Source organism: Cupressus sempervirens, chromosome 1 (genome assembly GCF_028749045.1).
Source record: "Cupressus sempervirens isolate cs-2001-9-10 chromosome 1, ASM2874904v1, whole genome shotgun sequence".
Taxonomy (NCBI): domain Eukaryota; kingdom Viridiplantae; phylum Streptophyta; class Pinopsida; order Cupressales; family Cupressaceae; genus Cupressus; species Cupressus sempervirens.
This window is the reverse complement of record NC_143118.1, coordinates 817065644-817084240: the sequence shown is the minus strand read 5'-3', so window position 1 is coordinate 817084240 and position 18597 is coordinate 817065644. Positions and strand designations below refer to the sequence as shown.

General features: G+C 33.9%; 1 protein-coding gene across 1 annotated transcript; it reads right to left on the bottom strand.

Moving 5' to 3' along the window:
* Positions 1–17914: 17914 nt before the first annotated feature.
* LOC149580370 (uncharacterized) lies at positions 17915–18346 on the bottom strand. The gene is made up of 2 exons (XM_089804279.1): positions 18230–18346; positions 17915–18124 (listed from the first exon to the last, which is right to left on the bottom strand). The coding sequence occupies exons 1-2, from the start codon at positions 18344–18346 to the stop codon at positions 17915–17917; spliced, it is 327 nt and encodes a 108-aa protein (XP_089660405.1).
* Positions 18347–18597: the final 251 nt, after the last annotated feature.

Here is an 18597-nt window from a genome sequence, read left to right as displayed (position 1 = left end):
GCAGTTTATGAAGTACTCAAAAGAATGGATTTCTATGGGATTGCCTCAAATTATTCCTCTCTAAGGTATTCTATTGTTGAGATTATGCTTACCAATGAAAATATGGTTTATCATGAGTACAAGGCCTGATTTTGAATCTGATTTGTGTTGATCATATATTGTGACAAAATTATGAATGATGAGTGAAGGTTTGATTTGAATCTTTTGAATGTGATTTGTGGGGATTATAAATTTATAATTGCATATGCATATATGGGGGCATGGATCACATTATAGAAAAGGGCTAGAATCACGTAGGGGAACATAGCATGTAGCAATGTCGAAGCTTCCATGTTAATGCTATGCAAACGACTCTCATTGTCGAGAGCTCTCCCACTTAAGGTTGGCGAAGTGGCCAAATGCCTCAAACTAAAACAAATTTATGCTTACAATACAAATTTTATTTCCCTTACAAGGTAATCCACAATCTTCTTGTTTTGAGAAGGTTCATGTTCTTGTTTGAAGTAGCTTTGAAAAACATTGTATGACATGCTCCATGAGATGAAAGAACAAGAAGAATGAAATGTGATCAACGTGAAAAAATAACTATCAATTTTTTTTTTTTTTGTCTAAACTTTGACGTTCAATACATTTTGTTCTTGTAGTTTAAGTTTAAGTTTAAGTTTAAGTTTAAATATATTGAAATTAGATTATGTGATTTTTTCTTTTATCAACATTTTGTATCATATTTTTAAGTATCTATAATTGACTATTGGATAGCTTATTATGGTATTGAATCATAGCGTTTGATCCTAAATTCATTTCTTTATTGAATAACTCATCATGACATCAAATCATAGAATTTCATTTCATAATTCATGATGACAATGAATTATAGAATTTGATTCAAATCTTCCTAAAAGAAAAAACTCAATATATTTCAATATGCTCAAACAAAAATTATGAACTGTTAACACGAACATATACAAATGTTCTTATTTTTCTAGTGATATATAATGTTCTTGTTTACATTGTATATGGCCCTTCCAGTTTAGGATATATAGAATGGATTGAATTGCTTCAAGATCCATGCAGTTTACATGTAGCTAGAACTAATTTCTCTCACCTTGTCAATTTACCTACTGTTTACACCAATTTAGTCATGGTTTTCCTTTGATTGATTTATAAAAAATTGTGACTCATTTAGTGTCTTTTTGGGTATTCGTAGGGTCCTACCTTTGGCATTGGATACACAATTGGTTGTTTGGTTAAATTTGAACGAATTGTTGAATTTTTGTTGTAACGACGACCAGTGCAACTTTCACATTGTAAGACCGCCTGAATCTCATTCCATAAATCTAATGCAAATGCTTTCATTTAAAAAAATGTTCAAATTCTAATGAAGACTGATTCTACTGAGAAATGCAGGTGACAGGGATTCAGGTGTGTTGGATAGTTAACCCAGTTTCATCACATTACCTCAAATTAATAGATCATTGAAATCTTATTGGATTTTTTCTAAGATTTTGTTTCTTATAAATGGCATGATAGGGTTGGGAATGACTAATTTGGTAAGAAAATCAACCCAAGTGAACTCCATCATTAGATAATTAATGATGGATATAACTTTTTGATGTTTTTAGTTATCAGTAATTAATAGAATTTTAAAAACATTGTGGATTCTTACAAATGTTAGTTTTCAGATTTAGGTGTAGAGTTTTATCACAAATGTTTCTTATCATATTATAAGACCTGTTAGTAGAATCTAAGAGAGCATAAGGAAGAAAAAATGATAGATATTGTAGTTGAATCAAATACAAAACTTTCATGAATAATGTTAATAATATTTTTTTTCGTTGCTTAAATCCATCTTACAAAAGTCTTTAAAGTTCATTTCAATTGTTCTTTGTTTCTCACATTCCTCAAAATGAAGATTTACAATTACAGATTTCAAACTTTGTGGCCCCATTTATTAGGCTGGTTCCATCCAGGAAAACATCTTCTTCGTCCTCTTTGCCCTCAAGATCAATTGACAGTCCAGAAAGTTCATCATACACCACCACCACCACGACGAAGACAACAACTACAATTACAGAAGAACAGCTAGTCGTTACCCGGTTGAATCGGTGCTGCCATTCCTGCAACCATTTCTTTCATGAGTAATGTACCAGTTCCAGTTTTTCCTTTCAATTGTATTACGCACGATCTTCCGAAAAATTGTCCACATTTAAGAGAACTCAATTTGATAGTTAATATTAGGTATGTTTTCTCCTTCTTCGGCTTTCTGAAGCTTCTTAGATATAACTTTTCTTGCTCTTCAAGCATTTGGAGCTTATCTCTACTAGATGTTTCTCCTTCTCCAGTCTTCTCGAACTTCTCTTTGTTGGATTTTTCTCTTCCTCCGGCTTTCTCAAGTTTCTCTCTATTGAGTTTTTCACGTTCTTCTGCCTTCTTAAGCTCTCACTGTAATTGGTTGTTCTTTCTATTCAATAATATGATGCTCGCATCAACATTGGCTACTTCTTCTTCAGTCAAACACAGCCTTTCACCCATAGAAATAACTTGTTTTTCACCTTTTTCACCACGAGACTCAATTAACTTTTGACATTGTTCACGCACATAAATAATTTGTCTTTGACATTGTTCATATACTGTTTGGTTTTCTTCTTTTAGCTTTTTCCTCCCTCCAGAGACATGATGTTCTCCTTTCTCCATAGCTGAGAGATCATCTGAATCAAGTGAATGTATAATCTCAACAGTTCAAGGCCATTCTCAAATTAATAAGAATCTGAAAAATCAGATCCAGATGTTTAATTTGGATAAATTCTGAGATAGGTTTATCGATATAGATAACCATATTTTAGAATGTATCCAGTTGTTGCAGTACCAAGAACGCTTGCCGTAATTGGCAACCCTGCACATGCATATATCTCTACATTAGGCAGACGTCTTATAGATGACAAAAGTGCCACTCCTAGCCTTATGTACACACTTTTTTAAGCGGATTAAAGAAGTAACTAATTCATTTGAATTTAACAAAAGAGCAACGTTCTCATTGCATCCACAGGATTTCTCAATTTACACAACTCAAATGTTCAATCATGGATAAAGGGACAGATGCATTTCGATTTTATATTGAGAATTTCGTAGAGTGGCGAATGTTGAGAATCATATTCATTGAAAAAGATACGAGGTATACTTTTAGCCAGCAGCAAACGAAAACTATTGGTTCTAACATCCTTTGTGTAGTCAATGAAAGAGGAATACAATATACATCATTTCATCTTCTGTTGACGAGTCCTGAGCAAGTAGGCTCGTGGATGTCCTACTCAGGTCGGCGAATATTCAGCGGACAGTAACTCCCCTAGTGACTGGTTATCATAAAAAATTGAGTGTAAATAATGTGTGCCTTTGCTTGTTCTTTCTGCACAATTCAGGTCCTTCAAACTGTCGAGACTGACCGCTATAGTGAGAAACATGATCTGGAAAGTAGTGCAAATGGAGCAAATAAAAACTCGAAATCCTCATATTTCATAGTTTATTTATTTTTCAATTTTTTGAATTTGAGTTCAAGTCAAGTAAACAATCGGCCAAATAATCTGGAGATGAATCCAACTCTGGTAACCGTGCATCACACTAAAATTTAGAAAGAAGTGCCCCCTGAAGATCTAATTGCAAGGTGGTTTGCCTTCATCGTGGACTTGAAAACCTAAATTATCCTTATATACAACATGTAATGTACTTGGTTTACAAAACAATGAGTGTTCTTCAAAGACTTCAATGACGTGTTCCTGTTAAGGAACTAAAGACCTAAAAATATGCTTCAATTGCAAGAAATTGTTGTGGACTGCCCACTCAAGCCAGGAATTTGAGTAGAACAAAATTACTAAATTTCAATACATGTCAAAATTTTATTTTGATTAAATTTTGTGAGATGCCATATATAATTGTTAACCCTAATTCCTCTTCATTATCTTATCCTGCATGTGGTGTCTAGTCAATCATATCTACACGTCCACTTCATGAATCTGCCCTTTCACAATGCACATCTGCCTAAAATAGAGCACGTCCTCCCTTGTGCATATCCCATCTCTTTTTGAGCATATCCACCCTTTGGCTTGGAATTCTTGCCCCTTCCACAACTCACATCCACCACCCGCTTGGAAAATCCACAACATTATTCAGCACATCCACCTAGATTATACCATGCTATATTGTTTGTCTATCCACCTGCTTTCAAGCACTAACCATTAGTCATGTCACATATGCTTCTTTTAAGGATTAATTCTGCCTTAGTTCATAGTAAATCTACCATTTTGCATCATACACCCAATCAATATCTTCCACCAACGTTCAATTGTTGGATGTCAAAGACATGATAAACTATTCAAAATGATGCGTATAAGAGTATATGCCAACAACATTCAAAATGATGCCTATGAGAATATCTCATCTCTTTTAAACGCAATCGTAAATATTGAAGGAAGTTCATGTTGGTGTAGAAGGCGGACACGTCACTTCTAGACTCCAAAGCATCTTGCCTCATAGGTGTAATCATTATTGGGCTATTGCATCATAGGATGAAGAAAATCGGCTAACTAGTAGGGTTGTTATAGGTTAGTGTATTGTGGTATGAATATGTTCAAATGTCAGTCAACTTAGGTCAACTCAATATATTTAGGAATGCTATTTACGGAGTCACTTACAAAATAGGATATAAGAATTTATATATATTAATTGTGTTGAATGAAAAATTAAAAGTCAACATATTTTATGTCATATTTTCAATTCAATATATTTTGTGAACGCTATTTATGAAGTCACTTACAAAATAGGATACATACATACATACATACATATATAATTTGTTTTATATAAAAAATTAGAAGTAGACATATTTTGTGTTTCATTTAGTTGTTGTAGCTGGTATTTTTTTTGGCCTATATTTCTAGTATGGTAGCACAAATTTTTTGTTGAAATAGGTTGGTGAGACTATTCTCTCACCAAAATATGAGAAAAGCACTTATGAATTTGCCTATTTGAAGCTACATGCATCTAAATTTTATGTTTCTTTATTTTGTTTTTGTAAATAATTTAAGAAGTGAAAAGAGGCATTGTAAAAGTTTAAAACGACTTGTGTGGTATGATTTAGACCCTAGCTAAAATATTATTGTCATAGAATGTCTCCTTATCCAGATAAGTTCCATTCTAATTGTCATGGGATACTTGATCACTACCTGCTTGAAAAGAAGGATAACTACCAAAGAAAACTCATAACTCTCCTCTGAGTTTTGAGTGAGAGAGCAGCTTGAATTATGAGAAGAAGGATGAGAAACTGAGAATAATATGGACCTAATAAGTGCATCTGAATCCGTTTGGGTGTGAGTTGTATGAATTGTATGGGCTGGCATTACTTAAGGACTGATAACTTCTTCCCCAAGAAGGAGAAGCTAGAGCCACATTTATGGTATGAGAAGCCAGAGTCAGTGACACATTTGGCAAACCCAGAGATAGCTGCAATGGCTCCAATTTAGCCTTCTTTTGTCTTTATTTTTCATTGGATTGTCCTTCTAATTTCAACAGTTTTATATAGGCATTGATAATTGTTAATTGTAATTTGTTTCGTGCAAGGATTGTCCTTCTATTTTTCAACAGTTTTATATAGGCATTGATAATTGTTAGTTGTAATTTGTTTCCTGCAAGTTCTGTGCATAAAAATTTTGATGATGACCATTAACAAGTTACGTAGGAGATCGAAAAGGAGGAAGAGGAAAAGACTATTTAATTTGCCTATAATCATGGTTGTGTTGATTCTTCAAGGACTTTAATTGTAGGTGATTGATTTGGGCTAGATGAGATAATATCAGCAGTCTGCAAGTAAATATATGAGTGAGCAGCTGCAATAGATCATCATTACAATTTTAAATGAGGTTTAATGGATCGCATCCAGTTGCATTAGATTTGCTGAAAATTTTATTGTTTTGGTTGCTTGGAGGTGCTCTATTATTGAGTGGGTATCATGGAGAGAATGGTTAATTCTTGAAGGAGTTGTTGGTCATGGTGGATCCAGAGGTTGGGCATTTTGTGTACATCTGGATTGCATATGCTGGTTGATTGGAAATTCATGTTGAATGGTTATCATTTTAATGTTGAATTGCTATGTTTTATTAGGTTTGTGAGTGAGTGTTATGGGTTGAGTAATGGAGAAGCCCTAAGAAGTGCTCTATTTCATAGTGAGTGGGCTTCAATTATTTTTTCAATGTTTTCAAAGGAGTGATGTCCAGTCAGACTACCAAAAAGGAAGAACGATAAATTTATTTTGCAAGCAGATTGGATGAGTGTTGCAAGAAAGAGAAGATTTGGGAGCTTCAATCATATTGGAAGGCATGTATCAAATACTTATGCCCAATTTGCATTTGTAATGATTTATTTTTGCATCCACTATTAAATTCAAATATAGTGGATTAGGAAGATGGGTTTATAAAAATAAATTCACTACATTAAGGCTTTATTCTTGAAATTGATACCCTATTTGTCTATTGAATTTACTTTAAGATTCTTGATAGGGCCATTCAAACATATAGGACCATCTTAAATTTATTTTATTTTGATAATACGACAATCCGTCACAATTGTGATGACTTGTCAAGCAGCCATCGTTCAGATGGTATTGCCGTTGCATGTTGTCGCAATTGCAATGGAAACTACCAATGGAAGGTCGTCACTCCAATGGTGTTTTCGTCGGACATCGTCACCATTGCGACATCCCTTCTGGCAAATGCTCGTTGGGAGTGTAGCAATGTTGTCGAACCTACGACGACCGTCTAAAAATGTATCACCTTTCTTTTTTCCAAATTATGACAGCTTTGTCCATCGCAATTGCAACAGATGTCCTTGTCGTCGCATTTGTGATAGCAAAATTCTGACACCCATCTGACGGGGGCCAATTTTTGTTTTTCTCGCTCGCGCGACATGTCGTAATCCAAGCCCAAATGTAGTAGTGAAAATACATAGATAGGTGAAAGAAGTACAACTGATACAAGTTTAACTCCTACATTATTGTGAAAGAAGTACCACCTACTCCCATCTCAAAAAAATAAGAAAATACAAGGAAAGAAGGGCCTGTAATCTAGAATGCATGACAACTATTGAAGCATAAGGGTTGTGCTTGGTATGAGTGTGGTTTCTCTATGTCCTTTGTAAAGGTTAGAAAATATAAATATATCCTTCATTGCACATACAACACTACCTAATAGTCAAAAGTGTGTGTATCATGGTGAATTGAGTTCCTTCAAAGTATTTAGTTACAATATTAAATAAATATTCTAATGATAGTAGCAATTCTTATTTATCTCTTGGTAGATTCTAGAATTCCCAAATGCATGGGTCATTTGTCCCCTCAAATTACCATTTGTAATGCCTTGCATACCCATCCCTACATTTCGTCTGGAAAAATGTTTGGGTCCCCTTTTGTTTTTCCCTTATTTTTCAAGGAGGTTGGTTTTCCTCGCTCTTCTATTCTTTGGTGTCTTTGCTGGGGCTTTCGCTCTATCCAACCTTACTTCGAAATCTTCGATCCCAAAATCTTCTACCTTACTACATTGATTCCTCGAGCCTCGAACTTCCAAGGATTGGTGTCTTCAATATCCTTGGGTGTGGGGGATGGCTTAACTCCATAGTTCAGATTTGAGAACATTTAATGTCATATTCAACGAGCCCTCTAAAAATGGTTTACTAGCTAATTTTTACACTTACCAAGTGAAATCTACCTCTTTGCGAGCACTTAGAGCCTTCTCTAGACTGAGTTGCTTTCTACAATCCTCAGCGAATAAATTCCTTATTCAGCTGTGAGATTGGGCTTCATTGGGTGCTTGCAAAGGACGCCCTTGTTCAGAGAGTGTTGTTTCATATCTAGGCTGGTGGCCTTAACTTTCTTAATAGTCTTTTTTAGGTGTGTTTTTTCGACAATTTTGCTTTGTTTTCTTTACCTTATTTTTTTTCTTTTTGTCATAACTCGCTCTTTCCATACACGAATAAAGCGATGTTGTGTGCCACCTGGCTATTTTGCTAGATACTAAATTACTTTGGTCAATATAGATTAGAATAATCAAATGACTAATTCAAGAATTTTAGGGTTGTGACGGTTATTAATCAAAATGATGGATGACCGTTACGGAACTACCATCCTCATCTTGTACGAGTTCTCTTAATATCGCCCAACCAGGAGTTTGAGGGGGGAGATTTTCTTGCAACGGTTAACATACAAGAGGGGAAAATGCTGAAAGAGTGTAGGACGATGGCAATTTGAACATTGCAGGGGATCCGCAGCAGAGAAAGAGAACTGTTAATAATCGGAATTACCAGGTTCCTCTCTTTAATTGGCATATGCTTTGTGCTAAACAAATTATTTTCTTTTTAAAGGAAGTGTAATCTTGCTGTGTGCTTGGTATTACTTAAATTAGGGCCTTTGTGCTTGAATAAATTATATCTTTTCCACATAACTTCTCCATTGTTAATCAAATACTCAAGAAAATTATGCCCTGTACTCTGGTTGCTGTTAAAAACTCCAATGCTACATGTGATTTCTCCTTACTCTTGCATATTGTTAATGGGGAACGTACAAGCTTGATTTTTCCTTTTATTAAATAAGAGTTGGACTTAAACCACCATTCGAAAGTAGGACAAATCTTTTGTTCTCAGTTTTAAATTAAATAAGGTTTGGTAACATCTCGAGAGCACCCCAGGACATTAGGTAGGAGCGGAGCAAGGTAGAAAATAGTGTTTTTGTTTAATGGATTACCTAAGATGAAGGGAAACCATGTCTGCTGATAGCATTATTTCTGCTTGAACATTGCATTCTAGCCAACTAGTCGTGTTGTACCCTAGTTGTGCGAGACCCCAACAATGGTGTTCCCAAGCGAAACTTGCCTACTCTCCTTAGAAGATAGGTAGTTGTGGAGTTAATTTCCCAAGTCATACAACTTCTCGCAAGTCTATTGAAAAATAGGAAGTCTGATATCTACTCAGAACTGATATATCAGCAACAATACAAGTACTAGACAATGAGAAAGATATCAAAAATAAACACTCTTACAATGAGACCGAAAAGAACAGCATATTGTTATTCACTCATCTGATTAATTACAAACCAATGCAATGACCTCTATTTATAGAGAGCCTATGATAGGAGGGAATTAATAAAAGATGTTTCTAGAGGATAAGGAGATAATGTTGTATGATCTATTCTGGAGGACAGCATCCATATCCATTTAGCAAGAAAATCTGCAGCGGTTATAATAGATGTAGATCCACATGATTTTTTTTGACTATTTCTAACACCTTCCCTTAATTTCTACCACAAAAAATATTGTGTGGGAGAAATTAGTACAAGAATAAAGTTAAACATTAACTTCTTTGAGACATAACAAGGTTCAAAATTTGAGAAATTTGACTGTAGACAATGATTTGGTAAAAATATCTGCAACTTGATCTTCAGTGCCTGTGAAGTGTAACTTGATGAATTTAATCTCCATGAGGTCTCTAACAAAGTGATGATGAACTTCAATATGTTTGGATCTCACATGGTAGACAGGATTCTTTGCAAGTTTGATAGTGCTTTGGTGTCACAAAATATGGTAGTTGGATGAGCTTGTAGATGACAGGTCTCTTCAAGTAATCTTCGGATCCATAGAGCTTCTTGAGATGCCTTTGATGCTGCAATATATTCAGCTTTTGTTGATGATAGTGTCACTATAAATTACTTCTTGCTGCTCCAAGAGATTGGTCCGGATCCAAGGTGGAAGATATATCTTGAAGTTGATTTCCTATCATCAATATCACCTGCATAATCAGAATCTGTATAGCCTACTAAAGTAGGGTCTCCTCCATGTTGGTACTCAATGCCAAGCTTGTAAGTGCCTTTGATGTACTTCAAGATTCTCTTAGCAGCCTTCCAATGTTCAATATGTGGATTTGTCATGTACCTAGAGACAACACCAACTGTATATGCAATGTCTGGTCTAGTTATGGTGAGATACAAGAGACTACCAACAAGTTGCCTATATAGTTTTCCATCCACTCTCTTTTGATTAGAATGAACACTTAATTTTAAACCTACTTCACATGGTGTAGGAGATGGCTTACAATCACTCATATTAATTTTTTTTAATACATCAATAGCATATTTGGTTTGAGAAAGCAAGATCCTACTATCTTCTTGCCAAACTTGCATGCCCAAGAAATAGTGCATCAATCCAAGATCAGTTATCTCAAAAAATTTCTTAAGTTGTGTCTTGATGTCATCAATACATTGGCTAGAATCTCCTGTAATGATTAGATCATCCACATATAAAACAATGATAACAATTTCACCTTCAATGTGCTTGACATAGACATCTGGGTCAGCTTTGCTCCTTTTAAATCCATTTGTTAGAAAGAATTCATTTATCTTGGAGTACCATGCTCTTGGAGCCTATTTAAGGCCATATAGAGATTTCTTCAATCTACATACTAGATGTTCTTCACCATGTTTAACAAATCCTGGTGGTTGTTGCATATAAATTTCTTCTTCTAAGTCTCCATATAAAAAAGCACTTTTGACATCCATTTGAAATATTTTCCATCCACATTTTGCAGCTAAAGCTATAATAGTTCGAATGGAAGTCATTTTAGCAACAGGGGAAAATGTTTCAATATAGTCAATACCTTCTTCTTCTGAGAAGCCACGGGCCACTAACCTTGCCTTGTATCTTTCAATTGCTCCATCTGATGTGAACTTTTTTTTGTAGGTCCATTTGCAACTAACCACATTCTTTCCTTCTGCAAGTGTTGCTAATTCCCAAGTTCCATTCTTCATCAAGGAGTTGTACTCCTCTTGCATAGCCTCCTCCCATTCTTCTTTTCCTTTTGCTTCCTCAAATGTGCTTGGAGTTTCAACCTGCATCACCTTAGCCATGAGAGCATAGTTAGCAACAATCTTGGGACCTTCTTGATTGACCTCTTGAATGCTTCGAGTTTTTCCTTTATTTCTTGTGTCTTCATCATCACTGCTGCTTGAATCTTCATCTTGCACTTCTTTTCCTTTTGTAGGAGATATCATATTTTGTTCTGAAACATTAGTGTCAATATGCTCATCTTCTTCAAAAAAAGGAACTTGAGAAAATGAAGAAGAATTAGTATTCTCAAAGCCTTCATCAAACCAAACATTTCTTTTGATGTGAATTTCCTTTGTATTAGGATTATATAGCCTATATCCTTTTGATTCTTCACTATATCCCACCATGATGTATTTTTCACTTTTCCTTTCCAATTTACTTCTTTTTTCATCAAGGATGTGAGCATAAGCAGTGCAACCAAAAATACGAAAATGAGATACAGTAGGCTTTCTTCCACTCCAAGCTTCTTCAGGGGTTATGTTCATGACAACCTTTGTAGGAGTTCTATTTAAAATATAAACTGTTGTATGAATTGCTTCAACCCAAAGATGTACTTCTATATTTCTAGAATGGAGCATACACCTAATCATTTCCATTATAGTCCTATTTTTCCTATCTGCTACCCCATTTTGTTGTGGTGAGTAGGAAATAGTGGATTCTTTCTTTATGTCATTTTGTTTACAAAATTCCAAAAATTCTTTATTCATGTATTCAGAACCCCTATCTATTCTTATAATTCTTAGAAAATTTCCACTTTGCTTTTCAGTTAGAACCTTAAACTCCTTAAATTTATGAAACACTTCATCTTTCTTTTGTAGAAAGTATACCCAAATTTTTCTTGAATAGTCATCTATGAATGTGAGAACATACCTTGCACCTCCAAGTGAGGGCGTTTTGAAAGGACCCATCACATCGCTATGGACTAAGTGCAAAGGTGTTTTTGCTCTCCATGATTTTCCTTGTGGGAAACTTTCTACATGTTGCTTGCCCATTGCACATCCTTCACATACTATTTTTGTTGGAGAGATTCTTGGTAGACCATGCACCATCTTCAACTTCTCCATAAGCTTGAGACTTTGATAGTTTACATGTCCTATACGCTCATGCCACAACCTGCTCACATCATCATACTTTGTAATAACACATACATCTTTATTTCCAACAAATTCTTGAAATTTATAAAGGCCATTTTCCACTCTACCAATTGCAGTTAATTCATAATTTTTATTCACATCCTTGACTAAGCATTTGTCATTGTAAAACTTGACTTTGTATCCTTGATTTGCAATTTGAAAGACAGATAGAAGATTTGTTGAGAGTTGAGGAACAAGCTTCACATTTTTGAACATTCCATTATTTACTTGAACATTTCCACTTCCTTGAACTTTTAGAGAACTATTATCTCCTAGATATATATTTTCACCATTGCTTTCATTTAATAACTCAAACTGCTCCTTATTATGTGACATATGTTGTGTGCAACCAGAATCAATTATCCATTCATCCTTAAAAGAATTATTTGCTTTAAGTGCTACACAAAAGGCATTCCTCTTTGAATCAAATGATTTTGTAAACTTTTTCTTTTCTTAATCATTAATCCTTTTGTAACATTCATTAGATTTATGTCCTTGCTTACCACAGTAATGACATTTCCACTTACTTCTATTTTGATTCCTATATGAATTATTATTATCTCCATACTTCCAATTCTTTCCATTAGATCTATTATCTTGTGTCCTTTGATGATATTGTTTTCCTTTTATTACAAATGCTTGAGATTCACAATCAACAACAGAGGATTCTCTTTCTTTTATTTGACGTTTTTCTTCTTGAATCAACTTTGCACACAACTCATCAGGTTTGATTCCTTTTAATTTATCAGCAGTATCAAGTCCCCTTATAAAAGATTGATAAGAGCCTGGAAGACTTTGTAAAATTATTTGCACAAAATCTTTATCATCTATGCTCTTTCCAAGAGAAGCCAATTCATTTTTCTTTTCTTTTAATTTACTTAAATGAGTCACTACTTCTTGTGAGCCTTTTAATTTTAGATTATATAACTCTGTGGTAAGAGATATAATCCATACATCACCTGAATTTTGATACAAATTTTTCAGAATCTTCCATACTTGCACTCCACTTCTTTCATTTCGAACTTCTGGAAATACTTCTTCTGAAATTGTTAACTTTATCAAAGTTGTTGCCTTCTTGTCTCTCCTATCCCAATCATCACATTCTTTTCCAGCACCTGTTGGTCTCTGCTCACTACCATTAGCAATATCATAACAATTTTGTAGAGTTAAAGACAATTCAATTTGTGAAACCCAATCATAGTAATTCTTTCCATTCAATTTAATTGATGGTAGAGGAACACCAAGATAATCCATTAATCAACTTCTCTCCTTTTTGGATGAGAAAGAAAGAAAAATCATAACTTTCAGCACTGTAAAGATAACCAGTTAAAGAAATTCTCACCAAATTTGTATAGTAATTGCTTTACCAAAAACAATGTTGCTCAATGAGATTTATGTCTGTTGCAAACGACTGAAATTCTGCACAAAGACAAGCTAGCACTGCCCAAGAATCACAAATGCTCTGATACCATATTGAAAAATAGGAAGTCTGATATCTACTCAGAATTGATATATCAGCAGCAATACAAGTACTAGACAATGAGAAAGATATCAGAAATAAACACTCTTACAATGAGACCGAAAAGAACAGCATATTGTTATTCACTCATCTGATTAATTACAAACCAATGCAATGGCCTCTATTTATAGAGAGCCTATGATAGGAGGGAATTAATAAAAGATGTTTCTAGAGGATAAGGAGATAATACTGTATGATCTATTCTGGAGGATAGCATCCATATCCATTTAGCAAGAAAATCTGCAGCGGTTATAACAGAAGTAGATCCACATGATATTTTTTTGACTATTTCTAACAAAGTCATACTCCAAGATCTGCGTTAAGTTGGGCTTCTATTAGGCTGACATTAACAGTGGTCTATTGGACAACAATGAATAAGTTGTCCTTATTCTTTTTCAACGTACAACTAGAAGTTTAAAAGAAGAACTTAGGAACATCTCTGAAACTATCAAACCGATTACATTTCCATTCTCTTGAAAATTATTAGAAATAATTACCAACTCGAGCTCGATTTAGTTTGATTATTCATGATTGGTAGTCATGCACACTTTGAACAATATGTCTACTTAGAATTTGGGGCGTTAATTTTGGAAACGATATTAAGCCATAAAAGTCTACGAAGATTTGTGTTAAATCAATGTAATTCAAAAGTGATGTTGAAACCTTATGAATCAGATCTTGTTTCTAACTGAACATTAGGAAATGAAGAAACTTCAATCTAACAGTTTTATCAAATGATTGTGCAGCGTTCATTAAGTTGTATTTTTGTATTATGTTGAACCAATCCTGAGTGTTAAATTTTTAACTCTTTTATTAGATGGCTACAATGTGACAAAAAGGAAGGATTCAGGACTGTAGATTCTCTTTACTAAAGGATGGATACTATAGGCATAGTTTTCTCCTTTCAGTTAATTTTGGTATCCCATTTCAGAGTGGATTATTTTGGAATAATTAAAACTTTCCTCTAAATGAAACTTAAATGATCTTCTCATTGAAAGGATACATTGATTTATTAATGAACTTACAACAAAATGTGAATACTTTTTTTTTTTTTTTTTTTTTTAAATTTTACAAGATGTCTATGACTACATTGAAGTATAATCATTGTGTTTCAATAATGTATAGTGGTACCTAATATTTATTCATTAGAGAGTGGTAACACATTAAAAGAATTGTTAATGTTTTAAATTATCATGCTATGTATTCATAAAAATTGTCATTGCATGATGCCTTGGATAGGTAATAACAGTAAAAAAAAGGGTATTATTGCATAGTTGCATTCAATGTTGCATAAGTTTGGGAAGAGAACATGGTCCCAAGATGTGGAAATGAATGGAAAGAAATGATGTTGTTACTTTAATATGCACCTTGTATTCCTTTTTGGAAGTTGGTTTTAATATTTCAGTAGAGATGAGCTAAGATGTTGTAATTAATTGATCCATGATTAATGGACTTTATGGTGAAGGGTCTGTGATACTGATGTGAAATCTAACAAAAATGTTGTTTTGATATATTCTTAACTGATTAATGTTCTTAACACTATTGTGTAGCATGATTCCATTACTCTTCTAAGTTTTACTGGTTTAGACTATCTCGTTGTTGGGCTGGGTATCTTTCATATCAGGAAAGATTCTGGGGAAGCTTAATAGCTTCGTGGTAGGGTGGTAAAGCACTCCTACAATATTCTCGCCCTTGTGTTCTTAGACAGGTTATGGAGCTCTTTTCAACTTGGTCGCCATGGTTATACCACCTAGTATCTAGTATCTGGTATTAGTAATCTGATAATGAATTTACAGTTTCTTTTAAATTTGAGCATATATGTAAAAGTTAATGATAGTTAATCGACTAATCTTGACTAGTCAATATTCAAAATACTTCGACTCTCGTTGATTTTTTCGCATATTATGGAGATTGCTGATGTGGCATTTGTTTTGCAGGGGCAGTCTTTACACTTTCTGGATTTTTGTTTGCTTGTGTTTGCTTTGTTTCTGTTTTTTCAGCTTAGGTTGTAGTTAGTTTCCTTCTGCAAAATAAGAAAAATGATGTGAATTTTGCAGGGCTTTGCACTCTGTTCAAAGATCTGGTTCATTCTAAAGCATTGCATCTTTGCCTCCAGTTGCAGACATCATGATATGGTACATTTGAAATAAAGTAACACACGTCACTATTGACAAATAATTAACAATAATGACATTGTACCCAACTAGTTTTTTTTGGTAGATGGCATCATTGAGATTTTGGTTCTGGCATACCCACTACTTTTGGGAGATCGATTCAAGTACTCCGGAGTATAATCATTAAAACAAATGTAAAATTGATATTTCAGTTAAGTATCAAGTTTTACCTTGAAAGAGAATTTACTAAACCACACAATGATTCCTCCCAACTTCGGACTTCCAAAGCCCTTGTATTTTTGCAAAGGTAAAAATACTCCAATGAAAGGTTCAAATTTCCTTGTTATTTCATTGTTAAGTACTAATTTTAATGAAACACCATGCACATCAGGTTTCGACACCTCTTATACTCTTGATTATATTTTGCACCATGACTAATCGTATTATTGGTGTGTGGGTTGAAAGAGAACGTATTACGACTTCTCAATCATCGTTTGTTGGAACTAATCCAGATGTTGGGAACTTCGCACCAACTAGGAGCAAAACTAAAGTTGAAAGCGAACTGGAGAAACTCTTGTTGACAATGAAGTACAGAGAGAATGGAGTTCGTCAAGTGACAAAGATTGAAACAGAGATGAAAGTATTTACAGATACATATGTTGGTGAATAGATTGAGCTCTGAGAAATCAAGGACAATATCAATCCCGCAAGAACCAGAAGGAGTCCATCACCACATGCTTACCTCAGTTGGGACTCTTCCAGCCCACATACTTCCCCAATTATTTCCAGTGCCAAGAGATGATGATTATCTTCGTGAAGCACTACAAACACACCAAGCAAAAATGGTACTACCAATAGGTGAATCGCTTGCCTATTTTAATGTTGACCCGTGAGTTGCATTTCGGATCTCGAATCAAGGGATCTAGGCCTAAGTAAAGAATTGACTTGAGAGAGAAATAGTTTTGAGGAGCATTAAGAGAAGGCTTAGAAGTGGTTGAACATCCACTTGTTAAAGAAGCCCAAAGGGATGTGAAGAATATGTCAATGTTGATCCCACGATCCAATTTCATATAGTTGATTCAAGATGGCATTTGCTTCTTGTGTAGTATCTTTGTTGAGCCCCATGCCAAAGAATGTTTTTCATGGATGTGTTACTTCTTGTATGGGGCTTCCACAGACAAGGTATGGTTTGATTGGACCACCATTATTTTGAATCGTATCAATCAACAATTTGAGAATCTACAAAAGTTTAAAAGGGTCTATTTGGTTGCAAGAATAAGAATATGAGAATAGGAATACATATTCTAGAATTGTTATTCTAGAATAGAAAATAAGAATATATATTTCTATTCTTGTTTGGTTCAGTTGAAATTTGATGGGGAATTCACTGACCCAAGAATTTATGTTTTATAAAATAAATAAAACTAGAATAGGAATACTTATTCCAATTCCACCTATTTAGGTTGAATTGCAAATGCTCATTTTTGGGCCAAAATTGGAATACATATTCCTATTGATAATTCCAATTTGGTGCACCCAAACAAAACAAAGAATTTGAAATTTTAAGAATTTACATATGCATATTCTACTCATATTCCCACTGCCAAACGAACCCTAAGGGCCCGTTTGGTTGCAAGCATAGGAATTGAGTATTAGAATTGAAAATAAGAATGGGTATAGAAATGGAGAATGGGAATGGAAAATTTGTATTCCTGTCCTGTTTGGTTCGCCTGGAATTTGTTTGAGGATATGTTAATCCCTTGTTTGGTTATACAAAATCAGAATTGGAATGGGATTAAGTTAATATTTTTTTTCCCTCTAATTTTATTTGTTTTAGTTTTAATATTGTTTTCATTATTTTTTCAAAGAATGTATATTTATTTTTGTTTTATTCGTTGAGAATTCAAATTATTTCAACTATTTTTTAAATAAATAGATAACATCACCCATATATATATATATATATATATATAATCACAAATAAATAGTATCCAAAGAATGTATATTTATTTTTGTTTTATTCGTTGAGCATTTAGATTATTTCAACTATTTTTTAAATAAATAGATAACATCATCCATATATATAAAATCACAAATAAAATAGTATCCACAATCATAATTAAGTTGAAAATAACAAAAATGACATATCATTAATTTGTCTACCATCAGGTATACACAGTCATAATACACTTTACATCTCCAATTACATATCCAATATCTGTCTTTTAACCATATTTACAAATTTGGTCCCCAACCACCAATAACCAATACTGTGATTATAGCAATTAGAACACAAATAATACATCGTTGAAACATGAGTTCAACTTTTGCCATGGAAGCAATCTCCTTGACAGCAGTATCTCGAATGTTGCACAACTTGCAACCATTCCTTTCATCTTCTGTATAGTTAGATGCAGTTGACGTAGATGGGTCATCCTTGACCCACTGAAAGAAATTGCAACCATTACCCTCCTGCATTTCAAAAATACATAAGTGCTCGCCACAACAACTTAATACACAAAAAATACATATTAAAAAAATACTAACAACCTTTCGACTATTTGGACAACAAAAAAATTTACGCCCAGGATTACGCTCTGTGCGTGAGGTCCTCATTACTACAGTGTCAGCGCCACAGTCACACAATGGCAAAGTATTCGAAGCCATGGGCCCTATATAAATAATTTAACAAATATAATGAGAGAAAATAAATAACAAACAAATTATAAAAAATATATTCTTATAGATCAATGTAAACATAACTCTAAAAAGTATGTTAAAAGCATACAACAAGTAGATGTGATTTCACAATAAACTGCAAGCAATGTATATCGCAACAAAGACAATCTGAATTGTTGGGTGCACCATATTATTTCATTTGTAATCATAGTGAACAATGATACAATGAAATAACAAGT

Coding starts and splice junctions, on each gene's coding strand:
- LOC149580370 (XM_089804279.1), bottom strand. CDS start 18,346: ATGGCTTCGAATACTTTGCCATTGTGTGACTGTGGCGCTGACACTGTA. Junction 18,125..18,229: donor GTTGTCCAAATAGTCGAAAG/GTTGTTAGTATT, acceptor AATTTCTTTCAG/TGGGTCAAGGATGACCCATC.